We start from the raw sequence: 21,057 nt of genomic DNA on the forward strand, positions 1-21,057 counted from the left end.
GGCCACTGTTGGAATACTGCGTGCAATTCTGGTCTCCTTCCTATCGCAAAGATGTTGTGAAACTTGAAAGGGTTCAGAAAAGATTTACAAGGATGTTACCAGGGTTGGAGGATTTGAGCTATAGGGAGAGGCTGAATAGACTGGGGTTGTTTTCCCTGGAGCATCGGAGGCTGAGGGGTGACCTTATAGAAGTTTACAAAATCATGAGGGGCATGGATAGGATAAACAGACAAAGTCTTTTTCCTGGGATGGGGGAGTCCAGAACTAGAGGGCATAGGTTTAGGTTGAGAGGGGAAAGATATAAAAGTGACCTAAGGGGCAACATTTTCATGCAGAGGGTGGTATGTGTCAGGAATGAACCAGAGGAGGTGATGGAGGCTGGTACAATTACAACATTTAAAATGCATCTGGATGGGTATATGAATAGGAAGGGTTTGGAGGGATATGGGCCAGGTTCTGGCAGGTGGGACTAGATTGGGTTGGGATATCTGGTCAGCATGGATGGGTTGGACCGAAGGGTCTGTTTCCGTGTTGTACATCTCTATGACTCAATGACTCCATAATCACATGCCTCCATATTTTCTGCAATAGCCTATCATGGGGAACCTTATCAAACATCTTACTGAAATCCATATACACCACATCAACCGCTTTACCCTATCCACCTTCTCAAAGAATTCAATAAGGTTTGCGAGGCACGACCTATTCTTCACAAAACTGTGTTGACTATCCCTAATCAACTTGTTTCTTTCTAGATGATTATAAATCCAATCTCTGATAACCCTTTCGAAAACTTCACCCACAACTGAAGTAAGGCTCACTGGTCTATAATTACCAAGGTTCTCTCTACTCCCCTTCTTGAACAAGGGGACTTTTGCTATTCTCCAGTCTTCTGGCAATATTCCTGTAGACAATGATGATATAAAGGTCAAAGCCAGAGGCTGTGCAATCTCCTCCCTGGCTTCCCAGAGAATCCTAGGATAAATCCCATCCAACCCAGGGGACTTTTCTATTTTCACACTTTCCAGAATTGCTAACACCTCCTCCTTGTGAACCTCAAACCCTGTCTAGTCTCGTTGCCTGTATCTCTGAACTGACTTGTCCAGTAGTATCATCGACTGGGATCATAAAGATCTCATCATTGACTTGCAAAATTGAAGCATAATATCCTTACTTCTGTGTTCAATTTTACTTTTATGTTCAACTCCTTTAATAACAAAGGAGAACACTACACTAAAGTTCTAAATTACTTAATGAGTCTGCATGCTAACATTGTATGAGAACATTTCGATCCCTGGGCACTTCAGAATTCTACAGTCTTTTTCCATTTAAATGATGCTTTTTGTTAGGATTTAAAATTTTATTTTATTCTAGGATTTTTACCCAGCAACAGTGAAGGAACGGTGATGTACATTCAAGTCAGGGTAGTGAGTGACTTGGAGGGGAACATCCAGGTAATGGTGTATTCATATATCTGCTGCCCTTGTACTTCCAGGTGGTAGTTGTCATGGGTTTGGAAGGTGCTGTCAAAGTTATCTTTGGCAAATATCTGTTGTGCAAGTTGTAGATAGTACACACTGCTGCTACTGAGCAGCAGTGGTGGAGGGAGTGAATGTTTGTGGATGCAGTGCCAATCAGTGGGCTGCATTGTGCTAGATGGTGTTGAGCCCTTGAGTGTTGTTGGAGCTGCACTCATCCAGGCAAGATGGGAGCATTCTATTACATTCCTCACTGTGTCTTGTAGATGGTGGTCATGCTCTGGGGAGTCAGCAGTTGAGTTACTCACTGAAGCTTCCTAGCCTCTAACCTGCTCTTGTAGATATGGGGAGTCAGGTCAATGGTAATTGCAGGGTGTTGATAATGAGGGACTTGGTGATGATAATGCGATTGAATGTCATGGGCTGGTGGTTACATGGTGTCCTTTTCGAAACAGTCATTATCTGGCATTTGTGTGGCAGGAATGTTATTTGCAATTTTTTCACTCAAGCCTGAATGTTGTCCAGGTCTTGTTGCATTGACAAAGATTTCTAGTGTGGGAACAGCATTCTGCATGCTTGGAGGCTTTCAAACTGATATCAGTGTGGCATGTATATACTCAGGTATGTGTGTGAATGCAGATCAGAAAAGGAAGACTCACAGCATCCAAGGCAGTGATGACATGCAGCGGTGGGATCAGCACAAGCTTTGGAGGAAGGGACATAGGATATGGGTTTCCTGTACAAGATGAATTCAGAGAGGTTATGAGATAGGAGAGAAATTAGAGAAATATGTGAGTTTCTAGGCTGGGCAGAGGGGGAGAATTGATGGAAGTTTTTCCAGACAGGATTTTGGAAGGGAAGCAGGTGACTCCACAGGTAGCTGATAGAATTGTTTCACTCATATTTCCAGAGCAGAGAGATCAATAACCAGAGACAAAAGACTTAAAGTCGTTGATGGAAAGATTATAGGAGAGTTGAGAAGTAATGTTGAGAGGCAATGAGAGTCAGAATTGCACTGTCTGAAAGGGTGATAGAGGCAGCAAACTTCAGCACATTTTTAAAAACACTCGGAAATGAAATTGAGGGATAAATTTGAAGGGACTGAATCGGTGCTGAGGGATTATGATGTAACAATGGAGTGACCCTGCAGTGTGATGTCAGTGAAACATGACTTGGAGTAACCCCCAGGCAGTGAGGATAACCCGTTGTGTTTGTATCCAGAGCATTAATACACACTGGATGGCACAATGAGATTTTTCAACTAGTTTGGGAAAAAATAGCACTTGATCACAAGCCATTTCAAAGAACCTTTCTCAATTCACTTTCATTCACTCAAAGTGTTTGCAAAGGATGTTAATTCAATTGCAGTTGTATCACATGGAAGGGAAGTGCAACCAAGGAAAGCAGATGTCCATCACTATCATGTAATTGAGCTGCTACACTCTCTCTCAAGGACGTAGATGCTGGTACAGAGTGTGAAATCTTCCATACTCAACAAGGAGCAACAGCATGACAAGCTCTAGAAATCATCAACCCAGCAGAAGCATTGAATCTGACAGACAGGCATCTTCCTCCAAACAAACGAATTTCACAATAAAATGCAACACTTCAAATGTTTCAGGAGGTTTAGTGCAAGGATAGTCATCAAGGATACACTAAGAGGTTGTTAGACAAACAAAAACAAGGCGATTGGTCCTATATGGCATCTTGTACAAAGGAAGTAGGATCATTATCCACAAGGAGATGTGAAAAGAGATCCTGATTTACATCCCACACAAACCATAAAAAATTGAGTCTAGTCTGAGGAAGGTAAGAGAAGTGCTGTACTGGCCAAAAATGAGAATGAGGTGAAGGACCACATCAGCCAGTGCAGAGCTTGTAATGAACATCAAACTAAACTTGATAAAGAGTTGCTCATGACTTGTGACATCTGAGACAGCCCATGGATGAAGCTTGGAGTAGAGCCCTTCACTCTCATTGGAACTGATTATCTCATCACATTCGATAACTATTTAGGTAGCAGGGAGTTAGAGCAGCTGACATTACTGACTCATAGTGAAATTGTAGAATGTCTAAAAGCACACTTTAGTAGTCATGATATTCCTGACATTGTGATCGGGGACAATGACTTCAATTCACTTGTGAAGAATTCAGACACTTCCTTTCTGATTAGGAAATTCAGCTCCACACTATTGGCATTCAAATGCAGAGGCTGAGACAGCAGTGGAAATTGACAAAGATCATCAAAAAAAATCAACAGATCCAGCACTGATTTGTGAAAGGCAGGTTCCGAGAGGAGAAAGACACCTATTAAAGTCATGGAATGTTGCCCAGTCCAATGACAAATGTCACACAGCACCCAGACAAAGGTTCCAACACCTAAAATACTACTGAGAGAGTGTGAGTGACAAGTGCTCATAGCTGCAACTAGCAGCTCTTTCATGGCATACAGCTCATGAGGCATTTCACCAACTGAACAAGGAGCTGAGTAACGATCAGTCCTAAAGGTCAACTATTTTCAAACAAATTCGATAGATCAGCTGCAACAAATCCTTTATTCTTTCATGGGATGTGGGAATGGCTGGCATGGCAACATTTGTGGCTCATCCCTTATTGCCCTTGAACTGATTGGCTTCTAAGGCCATTTCAGAGGTCAGTTAAGAGTCACCAGTGTTGTTATGGGTCTGGAGTTACCTGTAGGCCAGACCTGGAAAGGATACCACATGTCACTCCTGAAGGGACATTAATAAGCTGTCACGACTCACTGTGATAGTACATTGGAAATCAAGCCCAGTATTTCTGAGCCAGCATAAAAGTTAACATTTTTAAAATAAAATCTCCAAACAACTTGATTTTCAGACCCAGGTTGATACAAAGCACAGACAAGATTTCTGTACTTAAAATAAAGATTCATTACAGGCAATTAGATCTAGCAACAGGTAAACAATTCAAATAAGTGATCTACTAATTCAGACTGCATACCCCTTATAAACTCCCCCTTACACTCAGGTGAACATAAACAGGGGAAGAAAAAAATCATTTGTCAATGGAAAAACTGTTCTGTAGTTTGCTACGACATGGAGTAAACCCCTCTGCTAATTTAAATCAGCAACACAGAAAAGATTCACCCCATGCTGTAATCTGTTAAAATTCGAGAGGCAAAGAACTATCCCCAAAGTCACTATTTAAACTATAAAAATATTTAAGAACTTTATTCTTTAAGTCTAACAGAGAATATTAACCTAACAATTATCTACAACTTCTTTCTCTAACCTATCTTTTACCTCCCTCCCTACAATACTGGTCCGATAAAACCCCAGATTAAGATGTACCAAAAAATATTGCTGTTGATGTTTTTTTTCCTGTGCATATTCCTTCTCCAGATCAGGTACCTCTCAGAGAGTTCTTACTAGCAGTCATACATCTGTTGGTCTTTTGGCAATTCTTCCCCCAACTGTTCAATTTTGTTTATACCCCAAAGCATCGGATCATTTCATTGGTGTTAATATTGTCAAAATATTAAATTCAAACTTGATTGGGGTTTAGCATCTTGGGACATAATGTAAACTGATTGGCCAAATTTGAATTAGTTTTTTTTGTCTCCAGGCAACCCAGCTACTCTAGCTGTTCGACCAAATGTTACATTGTTACCTTGTTAAGAACACTTGGTACTGTGTCAGGTAGTTCTGCTAGTTTTTGACTCTCTTCGAGGCACAGTACCGCTTACACCTTCATAACACATTTTGTTCACAAGATCCATTGGGTTGGGCCTTGCTAATCTGAAGTCTTTCCTTGACCCTCCTTTATTCCAAATGCTTCTATAGGTTTGCAAAAGGTATCTGTTTGACATCGGACAGGTCTCTCCAATTGAAAGACCCAACTTGCAGGATCTGCTGAAGGAACAATAATCTGGTTTTCTTCTGGCTTATGACAGAAAACTGAGAATGAGAGCTTCAGAATCATAGAGTTAGACAGCATGCTAACAGACCCTACAATCTAATCCTTCCATATCCTAAACTGATCTAGTCCTATTTGCCAGCATCTGGCCCATATCCTTCTGCATCTTTTCTATTCATGTACTCATTCAGATGCCTTTTAAATGACACAATTGTACCAGCTTCCGGCTTTACCATCTCACCATAACCCTATGCCCTCTAGGTTTGGACCTCCCTACTCTGGGAAAAAGACCTTGGCTATTCACCCTATCCATGCCCCTTATGATTTTATAAACCTATGTAAGATCACCCCTCAGACTCTGACACTCCAGGGAAAAAAGCCCCAGCCTATTCAGCCTCTCCCAAAAACTCAAACCCTCCAGTCCTGGGAACATTCTTGTAAATCTTTTCTGGACATTTTCAAGTTTAACAACATCCTTTCCTAATTCAATCCAGAATTAAATGTAGTATTCTAAAACTGGCCTCACCAACGTCCTGTACAGCCGCAACATGACATCTCAACTCCTACACTCAATGAATTGACCAATAAAGGCAAGCATACCACATGCCTTCTTGATCACCCTATCTACCTATAACTCCACTTTCAAGGAGCTATGCACCTGCATCCCTAGGTCTTTTTGTTCAGGAACACTTCTCAGGGTCCTACGATTAACTGTACAAGGTCTGCCTGGTTTGCCTTACCAAAAATGCAACACCTCAAATTTATCTAAATGAAATTCATCTGCCACTCCTTAGCCTATTGGTCCATCTGATTAAGGTCCTGTTGTATTCTGAGATAGCTGCTGCAGACCTGCTGATTTCTGGTCTGTTTCATTCACAGCCCAGGCTGCTCAGCTACCTGACAACCACTCATATGGTTGTTGGAGGCAGAGGATCTTTATCATTGATAACCGACCACTAGTCCACAAACTAGTCAACTTCACTTGTAACAACATGTCTGCACCAATTTGCCAGCGTATTGCTGGAACCCACACTCATAGAATCATAGAGTCATACACCATTGAAACAGACCTTTTGGTCCAATCATCCATGCCAACTAGGTTTTCCAAATTAAGCCAGTCACACTTGCCTGCGTTTGGCCCATATCCCTCCAAAGATTTCTTATTCATATCCTATAAATGTGTTTTAAATGTTGTAACTACACCTGCACACATCAATCCCTCTAGCAATTCATTTCACACACGAATAAAAACGTTGCCCTCATGTCCTTTTTAAAATCTTTCTCCTCTCACTTTAAACTTACAGCATTCACAATTGGTATCAAATGACTTAATTTCAAATATATTTTGAAACAGTTCTTTCTTATTTCATTCCACAGTTTTAAATCACATAAAAATAAAAAGATGTAGTTTTTACAGAACCAAATAGTTTTTGTTTCAAAAATTGATTGTAGCTTCATAGCCAGCATTATTGAGACTAGGTTTCATTTCCAGATTTATTCATTGAATTTAAATTCCATCAGCTGCTGTCATGGAGCTACCAAATCAATTATATTCCGCAGAAAGACAAATGTCATCTCAGGCACCAGCAAGTACCAGATGAAGAGTCAATAACAACTCATGGCACAGTGTCCCAGTGGTTAGCACTGCTATCTCACAGCACCAGAGTCCCAGGTTTGATTCCAACCTCAGGTGACTGTCTGTGTGGAGTTTGCACACTCTCTGCGAGGGTTTCCTCCCACAGTGGAGAAAGTGAGGTCTGCAGATGCTGGAGATCAAAGTTGCTCCCAGTGTCTGTGAGGGTTTCCTCCCACAGTCCAAAGATATGCAGGTCAGGTGAATTGGCCAAGTTAAATTGCCCATAGTGTGAGGCGCATTAGTCAGAGGGAAATGGGTCTGTGTGGACTGGTTGGGCCGAAGGGCCTGTTTCCACGCTGAGGGGAATCTAACCTAATCAAATACGTGCCATCAGAAGAGCTGAACAGTTCACAGACTGTGCACTGCTGTGAATGGACAGCAAAAAATTGGGAAAGACTGAAAACAATCTACAGTGCTTTGTTCCAATGTGTTAGTTTTGTCCATGGGCTACATATTTGGAGCAACTTTCAAAAAATATTGCATACAGTACTTTTTTCTAATGAAATGGAATTCTTGGATAAAAACCTTTTTTGTATTGTGGCTTCTAACATCAATATCATTGTATGTACATTAAATTACCATTTTACCACATCGAACATTAGTTGAAATTCAAATTAATTTTGATCATTGTTCCAGAACAACTTTCTGATATTATGTTTGAAAACTAAACCTTCACAGCATTAACCACACCCATAAGCCTCTCTGTTTAAAACAATGCAAATTAATGAAAGTTGGAAACAAACAGGTTTACCCAGAAACAGCTAAAATCAATTTCTGTATTGCCTGATTCTGGCATGATGGTCTCCCTGGGGTTTAATTAAACGGTGCTGTAACAATGTCTCAGTACTGTCAGATATTGGAGAATCCAAAGTGTGAACAATCTGTGTGAGACACTGTAAGATAGAGGCCAGAGACCTGAGAGAAGGGTGATTCACAATTTACCAGACTGTGCAACCGGCTAAAGCTGTAAAACATAATTTTCTGAAGTTTTTGATTGAGACAATTCCTTCAATAAACTTTGTAATATTGACTATCCATAGTCCTGATTTGTTAAATCTCATACAGCCAAAACTGGAGATCATGCTCTATGTTTCTATATTTAAACCACATTAAGTATTACTCATAAGAATTTTAAATTAATTCCTCGTCATCTCAGTTCTGAATGGTCATCCCTTCACTCTGAGGCTGTACACTCGAATCGTAGTTTCTCCTACTAGTTGAAAATCTTCCCCAGGCCTTTCTATTCTCTAAGTTTCAGAACTGCCCTCATCCTTCTAAACTCCATCGAGTGCAAATCCAGAATCTACAACCACTCCGCACATACAAGTCCATCATTCCCAGGATAATTCTTATAAATCTCCTCTGGACCCCTTCCCAGGCCTTAGATATGGGGCCCAAAACTGTTCACAGTATTCCAAATGTGGTATGACTAGAGTCTTATAAAACCTCAGCCATACATATCTGCTGTTGTATTCTAGCCCTCTTTAAAAGAATGCCAATATTGCATTTGACTTCTGAACTGCTAACTGAACCTACAGGATAACCTGAAGAGAATCCTGACCTAGGATTCCCAAATCCCCTTTTGAAGCCTTTTCCCATTCAGAAAATAACCAACGCATCTATTGTTCTGACCAAAGTGCTTAACTGCACAATATCCCATATTGTTTTCCATCTGCCACTTCTTAGCCCACTCTTCTAATTTATCCAAGTCCTTAAGCTTCCTCAACACTATCTATCTCTCACCTATCTTTGTGTCACTTGCAAACTTAGCAATAATACCCTCAGTTACTTCATCCAGATCGTTAATGTATAACGTGAATAATTGTGATCCCAACACTGACCCCTGCAGAACTCCACAAGTCACTGGCTGTCACCACTCTCTGCATTCTGCCAACCAGCCAATCCATGCCAATACAGTACCACAAACAGCATGGGCTCCTACCTTATTGAAAAGACTCCCGTGTGGTATCGTGTCAAAGGCCTTTGGGAAATCCAAATAAGTCACATTCACTAGCTCTCTTTTGTCTAACTTGTTCATTACCTCCTCAAAGAATTATAACAGATTTATCAGGCATGACTTACCCTTGACAAATCCAGGCTAACTCAGCCCTATTTTACAATGTACTTCCTTGGAGAGAAGGCTGAGTGGAGATTTGATTGAAATTTTCAAAATTATAAGAGAACTGGAAATAGTGTGAAGCTGTTTCTGCTTATAAAAGAAACAAGAACAATAGGGTTAACATGATGTACAAAGAGAAAAATCTTTTTCACATAGGATGTAGTTGGGTATTGAATGCACTGCCTGGAAGTATGGTGCAGGTGAGTTTAGGTAAGGCATTTCAGAGAGCATTAGGTGATTATTTGGAAAACAATAATGCACAAGAATATGTAGAAAAAGCATGTGATTGGCACTAGGTAGTAGTGTTCATTTGAAGATTGCATGCATGGATTGAATGACCAGCTTCTACTCCATAACACTGCTATGATTTTCAATTGTTTTGTTATTTTGTTTATTTAAAGCTGTTTTAAGCAAAATCTTGTGATCTAATTTCCTGTTGCTTTATCAATTGCTTTGTATAGATTATAACTCACGATAAATTAATTTCTTTTATTTAAACCAAACTACTTAGGCCACTGTTGGAATATTCTGGTCTCCTTCCTATCAGAAAGATGTGAAACTTGAAAGGGTTCAGAAAAGATTTACAAGGATGTTGCCAGGGTTGGAGGATTTGAGCTATAGGGAGAGGCTGAACAGGCTGGGGCTGTTTTCCCTGGAGCGTCGGAGGCTAAGAGCGTCGGAGGCTACATCTCTATGACTCTATGGCAAGCAAGGAAACATCTAGAAAGACAATTGTTCTTCACATACAATTGATACTTTGCAAAATTCATACTGACACAGAAAACGCAAAGTCCATTCCTGTCATTTTATTCCTGGAATTGATCCAATCAGATTGTGTTTGAAAAGAAAGGGCCATTCCAGAAAAAGGCATCAAATTTTGAGGAGATTACAGAGGCAAAGGATCAAGTTACAATCACCAAGCCTCCACTTTGTACAGCCCAGTGACTTAATGGATAAAGCAAGAATTGTGGGTCAAGTCTCAGCTGGGGTGGAGCAAAATTTGGTTTAGAAACAAATCTCAAAGCCTCTTCTCTCAATGTTGTCACATTCTGTGACAGTGAAGGAACTTACTGTTTGAATTGATCAAACAATCTAAACAGTTCCCACTCAGCCCCTTCTCATTCTGTCACTTGCTTTCCAGTGACACAAACCAATGTAATACTTCTCTCAAGCTGAGCACCATTACAATCTCACCTTCACTTCCCAGACAAATTCTGACTTCAATTTACCCAACACCCCAAGCACAATCACTACTTTGAAATGTCAACTGATAATATATAAAATTCAGTTGAGGAATTCTCCCCTTCCATTTTGAATTAGACCCTTACCCCTTTGATTGTCTGCATTGCCCTCAGCACGAGCTTAGCATGTTAATTAATCAATTGGAAAACATGGAAGATTTACTGGTGGTGATTAATAGTTGAAAAAGCCCTTTTGTAACAGCACTTTTGGATCTAAGAAGAAGAAAACAAATTCACTGTGCATAGAGGACTGTCTTTCTCTTCTACAACCAGATGGGTGACTGTGTATCTCCCCATCACTAGATGCACCATTTCTGGAGGACTCCATTTGCACAGATCATTCTCCAAACCTACCATCCAATGATGTTGTCACTAGAGTCATAGAGTCATAGAGATGTACAGCATGGAAACAGACCCTTCGGTCCAACCTGTCCATGCTGACCAGGTATCCCAACCCAATCTAGTCCCACCTGCCAGCACCCGGCCCATATCCCTCCAAACCCTTCCTATTCATATACCCATCCAAATGCCTCTTAAATGTTGCAATTGTACCAGGCTCCACCACATCCTCTGGCAGCTCATTCCATACATGTACCACCCTCTGTGTGAAAAAGTTGCCCCTTAGGTCTCTTTTATATCTTTCCCCTCTCACCCTAAACCTATGCCCTCTAGTTCTGGACTCCCTGACCCCAGGGAACAGACTTTGTCTATTTATCCTATCCATGCCCCTCATAATTTTGTAAACCTCTATAAGGTCACCCCTCAGTCTCCGATGCTCCAGGGAAATGAGCCCCAGCCTGTTCAGCCTCTCCCTATAGCTCAAATCCTCCAACCCTGGTAACATCCTTGTAAATCTTTTCTGCACCTTTTCAAGTTTCATAACATCTTTCCGATAGGTAGGAGACCAGTCTTGACTCTTCAGTGATTCCTGGCCATCTCCTTAACCTTGCTGTCTCACCTGGCCTCACTCTTCTCATTGTATCAATCATTTCCATGTTCCCTTAAACATTCGAACTGTACTTACTTCTATATTCCTCCCTGGCAAAAAACTATTCCTCTATTCATTGGCAACTGCACTCTCAAAATCCAAACTGTCTTGGCCTGTGATTCTCTGTACCACAACATTTCTGCAGCAACTGTTTTCGTCAACCCCACCCTCACCTCCATGTGTGATCCCTATGTCCACAATAAGATAATTCCCTCTCTCACCCTGGCCATTTCCCCAGATGCAGCCTTCATTTCTCCTTTAACAGAGTAAATGCAGGCTTGAACAATTGTGGTAACAACTGTTTTAACATCCAGTATTAGATATGGCTGGATCACATAAAGCATGATGGAGTCCAATTCCCCATCTGTTAAAACTGCTTACTATTACAAAATGTGGGGTGGACAAAGTTAAAAATCAGCATCACCAGGTGAGAGTTCAACAGGTTTATCTGAAAGCACTAGCTTTCAGAGCCCTGCTCCTTCATCAGGTAGCTGTGGAGCAGGACCATAAAACACAGAATTTATAGCAAAAGATTACAGTGTAATGCAACTGAAATGATTTCTTGAACAAACCTAGATTGCTGTTAAGTCTTTCATCTTTTAGAATGGGCTGCAGGTTTTGGTTCATTAATATGTAAATCCCACAACTTCTTTTTAGTCATATTTTCAAGAATACATAAGGTTTTATTTTAATAAAGGTGACATTTCAGGTGCATTAAAATTGTGAGGTTATAGTGTGTCTGTATCCCAATCTTGAGTCAGACTGGTTCCATTTCCAAAGTGGAATTTATTAAATATTACATGGATTGACTGCCTGCAAAATAAAATGTATCTGCAAATATAATTCTGCAAATGTAAATTCTCCCCATAGACTTATATGTGTGCGAGCATGCGTGAGTGAGAATGTATGTGCATGTGAGTGCGTGTGAGAGAGTGTGTTTGCATGTGTGCATGCACAAGTGTGTGTGTGAGTAAAAGCCTATGAGAGGGTGTGTTCATGGGTGTGAGTGTGGGGGTGTTTTGTGTGTGTATGTGTGTGTGTATGTGAGAGAGCATGTGTATGAGAGAGGGTCTATATGTGTGTGAGTGAGAGAGAGTGTGTAGTGGGGTCACCTGTAGTGAGACATGAGCCAGGGTCTTGGTTGAGGCCACTTTGATGGGTACTGAACTTGACTGTCAGTGTCTGCTTGACCACTTTGCGTTGTTGCGTATCCCAACGTTCGCCTTGGAGGATAGTCACTTGAAGACCCGAGGGTGAATGCCCCTGATCGCTGAAGTGTTCCCTGAATGGAAGGGAACACCCCTGCTTGGTAATAGTTGTGGAGTGTCCATTCATCCGCTGTTGTAGCATCTGCTTAGTCTCGCCAGTGTACCATGCCTCGGGGCATCCTTGACTGCAGCATATGAGATGGACAATGTTGGCTGAATTGCAATGAGTACTTGCTGCGTACATGGCGGGTGGTGTCCCCATGTGTAATAGTGGTTTCCATGTTGACACTCTAACACGTCTTGTAGTGGTTGCCATGACAGGGCTGTATGGTGTTGTGGTTGATGTTGCCCTCAAGGCTGGGCAGTTTGCTGCGAATAATGGTCTGTTTAAGGTTTGCTGGTTGTTTAATGTTGAGAAGTGGAGGCGTAGGGAAGGTCTTGGCAAGGTGTTCATCCTTACTATTACAAGATCATCCTGGAATGCAAAAATAACCCCCAACTTTTTGTCTCAACCGCCAATCATCTTTTGCCACTATATGCCCATTCCACCAGCTAGTCTATGTCCATGTTAAGTTCTTAACCTTATTCCTCATAGTTCACAACAATTTAAGTCCAGGTATTTTAAATGCCATGTATCCCAATGCCTAGATCATTAATATCTATTGGGAAGAACCAGGATCCTATCATTAAAACCTGAGGATTTTCATATTGAGTGCCATTGAGAAATATTAGATCCCTTCTAATTATTTGATCTGCAGTAACATTTGAAGAGAAATTCTAATTTCTACTTCATAGCTGAAAGAATGACACAAGATTTCACATTTCAAGCTTTTACTGTATCAAATGGCAAAACAAAAGTACTGTCAATGAAATGCTATTTCCTTTTGTTAGCAAGTTATACTTTAAACCTAGAAGTGTTACCTACCACAAACTGCACTCTCCACAGAGTTACAGTTCCATGATGTTCCATCATGCTGCTTCCTTTTCATTTTCTCAGCTGTATCATCTTTAACCCCAGGAGTACTCACTTTATGGGTTACACTGGGAATTTCTTCCTCTAGCTCCAAGCTAGGCGAATCATCCAATCTCTTTTAACTCTGCATGATGATTGATAGACTCAATATTTCTCTGCTTTAGGCATAATGTGATCCATTGATGCTTCAAAAGGTTGGAGATTTGGATGAAAATCTTGTCATAACAATGGGACATGAAGAGGTTCTCTGCTGCTTTATGAATTCTTTGGTTCCCCCAAGGGTCAAAGAACCAAGAAAGTTTTATCACAAATCTCACACCTGAAAGGTTACTCCTTTGTGTGATCCTCTGATGAAGCAGAAGTTTGGATGACCTTGAGAAGGATTCGTTGCACTCCTCACATCTGAATGGTTTCTCCCCTGTGTGAATGCGTTGATGTGCACAGAGATTTGACGACTGGTTGAAGGCTCGGTTGCACACCTCACACTGAAAGGGTTTCTCCCCTATATGGATCATCTGATGGACCAGAAGATTCCCTAACTGGGTGAAGGTTTTGTCACGCACCTCACACTTGACCAATTTCTCCTCGGTATGAATACGTTCATGTACATGGAGGGATGATAACTGTGCAAATTATTTATTGCACACGAGGCAGATGAATGGTTTCTCTCCAGTGTGAATGCGTCGGTGTTCACGGAGGCACCATGACTTTGAGAAGGATTTATTGCACACATGACATATGAATAACTTCTCACCTGTGTGAATGCGATGGTGTACATAGAGAGATGATGAGTTTGAGAATGATTTTTTGCACATCTTGCAGGTGAATGGTTTCTCCCCTGTGTGGATACGTTGGTGAATGCGGAGTTGTGAAGAATACGAGAATGATTTGTTGCATACCTCACATTTGTATGGCTTCTCACCAGTGTGAATGCGTTGATGTACGTGGAGATTTGATGATTGTCTGAATGACTTGCCACACAATTCGCACATGAATGGTTTCTCACCTGTGTGAATGCGCCGGTGAATCACCAAACCTGATGATTGTGCAAACCTTCTGTTACAAACTGCACACTTGAAGGGTTTCTCTCCTGTGTGGGTGTGTTGGTGATTCACAAGTGTTGATGATTATGCAAATGCTCGGTCACACACCACACACTTGAACAATTTCTCCTCCATAAAGTGCCTGTCGAATTTATGTCAGTGCCCCGTGTCTGCGTGGGTTTCCTCCGGGTGCTCCGGTTTCCTCCCACCGTCCAAAGATGTGCAGGTCAGGTGAATTGGCCGTGCTAAATTGCCCGTAGTGTTAGGTAAGGGGTAAATGTAGGGGTATGGGTGGGTTGCGCTTCGGCGGGTCGGTGTGGACTTGTTGGGCCGAAGGGCCTGTTTCCACACTGTAATGTAACCTAATCTAATCTAATAGTTGTACAATGGATGAATCTTGTATCATTGGGGTTCTTATAAGCCTATGGAGTCTTACACACATACCTTGCACATGAACACCTTCTCACCAGTAGGATTAAGTCCATGCTTTATGAAGCTTGATGAATGATTGAAGCTCTCACCACATTTCAAGCCCCTCACACTTCTTCCCAACCTCACCCTGACTGATCACCCATAGCCAAACCTTCAGAAAGGTTAGTTCTGATGGAAGGCTCCACATCACTGACCAGTTTCAGATCTGATGATGTGTCAAAGCTCCCCCAACCTAACCAATTTCTAGATGATAGTCTCACTGCCTAATCTTTTCTGTGTTGAGCAATACTGCAAAGAAACCAGATGTCTTCCCACAGTTGTGCAGTCGTTCCTTGGGTGATGGTCAGGATCTCTCTGCGGTGTCTATCCTCTCTGCATTTTCTGGTGTAGTACAGAGCAATCCTTCTGTAAAACAGGAAAAGGAAACATGATTTCTTCCAACTCCATCTCCTTCTTTGCTGAAGAAGCTGACTCCTCAGCCTGTTCCACAGTGAGTACCAGTCTGCTATTCTTCTGTATGGGGAATCAGATACTAATGCTACCAAAGCACAAGGGTTTGATCATCCACTCACTATTATTGGTTGAAGATGCTTTAATCATGGTGTCCTCACAATCATGTGCTGGTTTCCAGCTGGGCTGTAAACAGAATAGACAGGCAGGAGGCTGGAAGAACACAGCATCAGCCAGATAGCATCAGGAGGTGGAGAAGTCAACGTTTCAGGTGTAACCCTTCTTCAAGACTGAGAGTGGGTGTAGAGCGACTTGCTCCTGTTGTCACAATATCTCGTTAGAAGTTTAGGTCTGATTGAGAAATAAGTATAACTAATTAGGTAGGACACACACATGCTGTTTAGTTAATTGACTAGAACACACCTCAGACAAAGGGATATAAACAATTGTGTAATCACACAAAGGAAGCTCTGGAGTTATTGTAGTAAATATCTTCTGAATCCTCAACAAAGCCTTTACATACTTCTGGTGTCCAAAATTGGAAACTATCATCACAGTGGTGCGAACTGTTCTGTATCCGTATAGCAAGACCTCTTAGTTTTTGTATTCTATGCCTCTATTGTTAGAGACCATCAAACTTCTGGTTTTGGTATGAGACACTCAACAAAGGCATTGTCAGGCAATGGTACACGACTGGGTCATTCATATCCTCCAGCCAGCTCTGCCTCTTTGAACCAACCCTTGGCAAAATAATTTCTTCAAGAGGTTGTAAGGGAGATTGTACCTGGAGATTGTACCTGGGGATTGTACCTGGGGATTGTACCTGGAGATTGTACCTGGAGATTGTACCTGGGGATTGTACCTGAGGATTGTACCTGGGGATTGTACCTGGGGATTGTACCTGGGGATTGTACCTGGGGATTGTACCTGGAGATTGTACCTGGGGATTGTACCTGGGGATTGTACCTGAGGATTGTACCTGGGGATTGTACCTGAGGATTGTACCTGGGGATTGTACCTGGAGATTGTACCTGGGGATTGTACCTGGGGATTGTACCTGGGGATTGTACCTGGGGATTGTACCTGAGGGCTTCTTTTAATTTTCAAATATTACTTGTTTTTGTTTTTAGGGGTGTCTTTTCCATTTCCACTCACTTATTGGATAACCTTGTCACATAGTAACGACAACTTCCATTTTTAAGCAGGTGTATGGGATATTTGGACTCACACTGAAGCTGAATAAGAAGAATTCATCAATATACTCAATTTGAATTGATCAGTTCAAGCACGATGAGGGAACCGTTGACTTCACAAACATCAGAGTACTTACATTGGCATAGTTAGCAACAGGAGTTTTTTTTTCCAAAATAACTGACAGACACTTTGACACAAAACAGCCATCACCCGAAACATACTTCAACAGACTATTGAGGTCAAAGTTCATGCATTTCCATTGAATATCCTCAAAGCTGGAAATTTGTAACCAGGCAGTTACAATCCTGTTTTCTGTATCTCCCCTCTCAATCAGATTTAAAATTAATAATTCACACCATGTTCATAATATGAACATCCTCTATATTTTGTTCCCATAGCAGTTCTTGAACTATGCACAGTGAAGTGAAAAATTCCATATTCATTTTGAGGAGTTCACTACCTCAGTCATTTCAAGATTTCCAGCCTTCCTTTGAGTTGAGAATTACTTTGTTGACAGATTTAAAACTATTCTCGCTCCCTTACAATCTCCAGTTCCCAATATTGCCTCCTTCTTTGCCTCACTTGCAACCTCCCTCCTCTCTCCACCACCCCCCCAGCGCACCTTCATGTCATCTCCTATCGCAGTCATTGCCTTTCCCACAAGACCTCCCAGTTCCCAGCAGCAGGAGGTATGCCCTGATGTCTAGGCAATCCCCCCTGAAGTCAAGGCAGATGCAGACCTAGACCTGGAGCCAGCTGACAGTGAGCCCAGTATGTTGCTCACCAATGTTGCTTAACATTGGCTGGTTCTCATTCTGGATTGATACTGTTTGGTTCGCTGATGAGCCTATCAGCAATAGAGTCAAAGAGTGTGGTGCTGGAAAAGCACAGTTGATCATGCAGCATCCGAGGAGCAGGAGAATTGATGTTTTGAGCACATGCTGTTCATCTTCCTGATGAAGAGCCTGTGCTCGAAACATCAATTCTCCTGCTCCTAGGATGCTGCGTGATCGGCTGTGCTTTTCCAGCACCACACTCTTTGACTTTGATCGCCAGCATCTGCAGGCCTCACTTTTTCCCTATCAGCAGTAGATGCAGGTGAGAAACAGTATGTGACTGAAGGAACATGAGAGATACAAAACCCTAACTTTTTGGAGCAGCAGATCCACCCAAATTCTGTCACTCTTGGATAAGGGCATCAGTTCAAAGACATGTCGTGCAGCCCTGAACCAGGAATCCCAGGACGTATGGTGATCACAACTGATGAGATGATCAGGCCTGTCTGATGAGATGAGGACAGTCTCCACTGCTCCTTCTTGGGTCCGAGAGAAAGAAATATGGTGCAAAGCAAAAGAAGCAGGAAATTGTATCATATTGAAGGTCACCCAAGAACACTCAAGGTTCCCTGAATAGAAAGCAATTCTCCTCCTTCATGTCATGTGTAATGGCGGTCTGAGAATACTCCATGTGAACACACTCAAACTGGATAATCCCATCGTGCTTTCATTGTTAGGAAGTCGGACATCACAGATAGGATAGTGAAGAAGGCATTTGCTATGCTTTCCTTTATTGGTCAGAGCATTGAGTATAGGGGTTGGGAGGTCATGTTGTGGCTGTACAGGACATTGGTTAGGCCACTGTTGGAATATTGCGTGCAGTTCTGGTCTCCTTCCTATCGGAAGGATGTTGTGAAACTTGAAAGGGTTCAGAAAAGATTTACAAGGATGTTGCCAGGATTGGAAGGTTTGAGCTATAGGGAGAGGCTGAATAGACTGGGGCTGTTTTCCCTGAGCATTGAAGACAGGGGTTTATAGAGGTTTATAAAATCATGAAGGGCATTGATAGGATAAATAGACATGGTCTTTTCCTGGATTGGGGGAGTCCAGAGTGAGAGCATATAGGTTCAGGATGAGAGGGGAAAGATATAAAAGGGTCTAAGGGGCAACGTTTTTACACACAGGGTGGTGCGTCTATGGAATGAGCTGCCAAAGAAAGGGGGGAGGCTGGTACAATTACAGCAATTAAAAGGCATTTGGATGGGTATATGAATTGGAAGGGTTTAGAGGGATATGGGTGAAGTGCTGGCAAATGGGACTGGATTAGGTTTGGATATCTGGTCGGCATGGACGAGTTGGACTGAAGGGTCTGTTTCCATGTTGTATATCTCTATGACTCTATGACCCATACTGGGGGAAAGTGAAGGAGCTGGTGGTCAACTGATTAGGGACAAGGTGCATCCCTTCCTTCCTTGGCTAATGTTACCATTTCAGCTCACAGAGAGAGGCAAGTGGGATGTTGTTAAACTTGAGAGGGTGCAAAAGAGATTTACAAGGAAGTTGCTGGGATTGGAGGATTTGAATTATAGGGAGAGTCTGAATAGGCCTGGGCTTTTCCTCTGTAGTGTCAGAGGCTGAGGGATGACCTCATGCAGGTTTATAAATTAACAAAGGGTGAATGGCCATGATCGTTTTCCTGAGGTGGGAGAATCCAAAATAGAGGACACAGATTTAAAGTGAGAGGGGAAAGACTTAAAAGGAACCTGCATAACTTTTTCACGCAGAGGGTGGTGCATGTATGGAATGAGCTGCCAGAGGAAATGGTGGAGGCTGGTACAATTACAACATTTAAAAAGCGTCTGGATGGGTATAAGTATAGGAAGGGTTGAGAAGGATTTGGGCCAAATGTTGGCAAATGGGGAGAGGTCAGATTGGGGTGTTTAGTAAGTGCAGATGAGATGAACTGTCAGGTCTGTCTCCGGTTGTATGACACTATAATTATCTAAGGTATTGACAACACCTTGGATTGGATCGCAGTATTCCCCAGAGAGAGACAGAGAGAGAGAATGGCCATAATCACTCTCAAAATCATTCTCCCCTGGACAGAAACCATGAGAGATGAATGGTTCAGGACATTATTGGGGAGGTGAAAGGACAGGGACATCTCAAAAGAGATGTAAATGAACAGAGATGTCCCTGCAGAGAAATAAGACGATGTGAATGTTGACCCTCAGAACTGGGAGCCGAGGGCAGCTGAACCTCCAGTCTGGGCTGTAAGTTAATAACTCATTGGGCCCTTATCATACAATGAGACATGCCCTGGGTCATCGAGTCGTTTTGTAAGTCCTGGAGCTCATGCACCTTTTCCCTGTGCCCCTCTGACATATGTCCTTCCTTCCTATGTTCCTGTCTCTGATATCCCGTCTCCAATGCATGTGCTGAACCCATCACTGTATTTCATCACTGCCTTGGAAGTTGTGGGTCTTCCTCTTCTGATCTGACGTCAAACACATCTAAGGATACACATCCCACACTGATGTTGTCAGTTTGGAAGCCTCCGAGGATGAAGAATACTATGCCCACACTAGAAATTGCTGTCAAACATTTACAGGTACCAGGGGAACTGAGACAGCAGCTGCAATACATGTGCCATTTGAATAAACTTCAGTGACAAGTTTAAATCCCTACCTGATCTACTGCTCAAAGTCAACTCCGTTTCGCCAGTCCTTTTCGCAAATTTCAGGAAATTCGCATTCATAAGGAAATATTTGGATTGACTGTGAGAGACGTCAATCAGAGAGCCCACCCACTCTGCCCATTGTCTCCTCTTCCTCTTCCAGAGCTGGTTCACTTCCTATAGGGACTGAAAACCAAGTGAGGAGATGGTGAGTGAAGGAGCAGCTTTTATACAAATTGTATCCCATAATATCCACACCAATCTTCAGGCAGTCTGACTATCCTGTGGGCAGTCAGGAGTGGAAATGCGCCTCATAATATTGATGATTCATTCCTGAATATGAGAGTGCGAGGCGTAGTTACCTGGGAGGTGCAGAGTGAGGAATCTTACTGTTTTCCTATTGCTCATTTGTGTGTGTTGGAAGCAGGTTATTATCCTATGGACTGTGAATGGTCATTTTCTCTTTGTTGCGATGTTTCTTGTTTTATCAATTCCTTGCAAAATCTCCCACCACCCTATCTCTGTAAACCCCAGAAAGGAAAAAAAAAATTAAATTCATATAGGACTTCCCAAAAGCAGATGTCCTAAAACGTTTTACAGTCTTTTGCAGCATGGACATTAGTGAAATGAAGTATCCACTAATTCCAATGCTTGCGCCCAGCAAGCTCCACAGCAGCAATCTGAGTCATAGAGATGTACAGCATGGAAACAGACCCTTCAGTTCAACCTGTCCATGTCGACCAGATATCCCAACCCAATCTAGTCCCACCTGCCAGCACCCGGCCCATATCCCTCCAAACCCTTCATATTCATTTACCCATCCAAATGCCTCTTAAATGTTGCAATTGTACCAGCCTCCACCACATCCTCTGGCAGCTCATTCCATACACTGTGTGAAAAAGTTGCCCCTTAGGTCTCTTTTATCTTTCCCCTCTCACCCTAAAC

General features: G+C 42.2%; 2 protein-coding genes and 1 long non-coding RNA gene across 6 annotated transcripts in view; 1 reads left to right on the forward strand and 2 right to left on the reverse strand.

Moving 5' to 3' along the window:
* Positions 1-21,057, forward strand: part of LOC122541578 (zinc finger protein 271-like) — a 652,600-nt gene that overhangs the window by 65,266 nt on the left and 566,277 nt on the right. The gene's annotated exons all lie outside the window — the stretch shown is intronic.
* LOC122541641 lies at positions 12,408-13,980 on the reverse strand. Its single transcript, XM_043678571.1, has 2 exons — positions 13,493-13,980; positions 12,408-13,042 (listed from the first exon to the last, which is right to left on the reverse strand). The coding sequence occupies exons 1-2, from the start codon at positions 13,538-13,540 to the stop codon at positions 12,431-12,433; spliced, it is 660 nt and encodes a 219-aa protein (XP_043534506.1). The 5' UTR covers positions 13,541-13,980; the 3' UTR covers positions 12,408-12,430.
* On the reverse strand, positions 14,890-20,239 carry LOC122541655. The gene is made up of 3 exons (XR_006309637.1): positions 20,124-20,239; positions 15,588-15,816; positions 14,890-15,420 (listed from the first exon to the last, which is right to left on the reverse strand). It is a non-coding gene; the product is annotated as an uncharacterized LOC122541655 (long non-coding RNA).

Source organism: Chiloscyllium plagiosum, chromosome 37, assembly GCF_004010195.1.
Source record: "Chiloscyllium plagiosum isolate BGI_BamShark_2017 chromosome 37, ASM401019v2, whole genome shotgun sequence".
Taxonomy (NCBI): Eukaryota; Metazoa; Chordata; class Chondrichthyes; order Orectolobiformes; family Hemiscylliidae; genus Chiloscyllium; species Chiloscyllium plagiosum.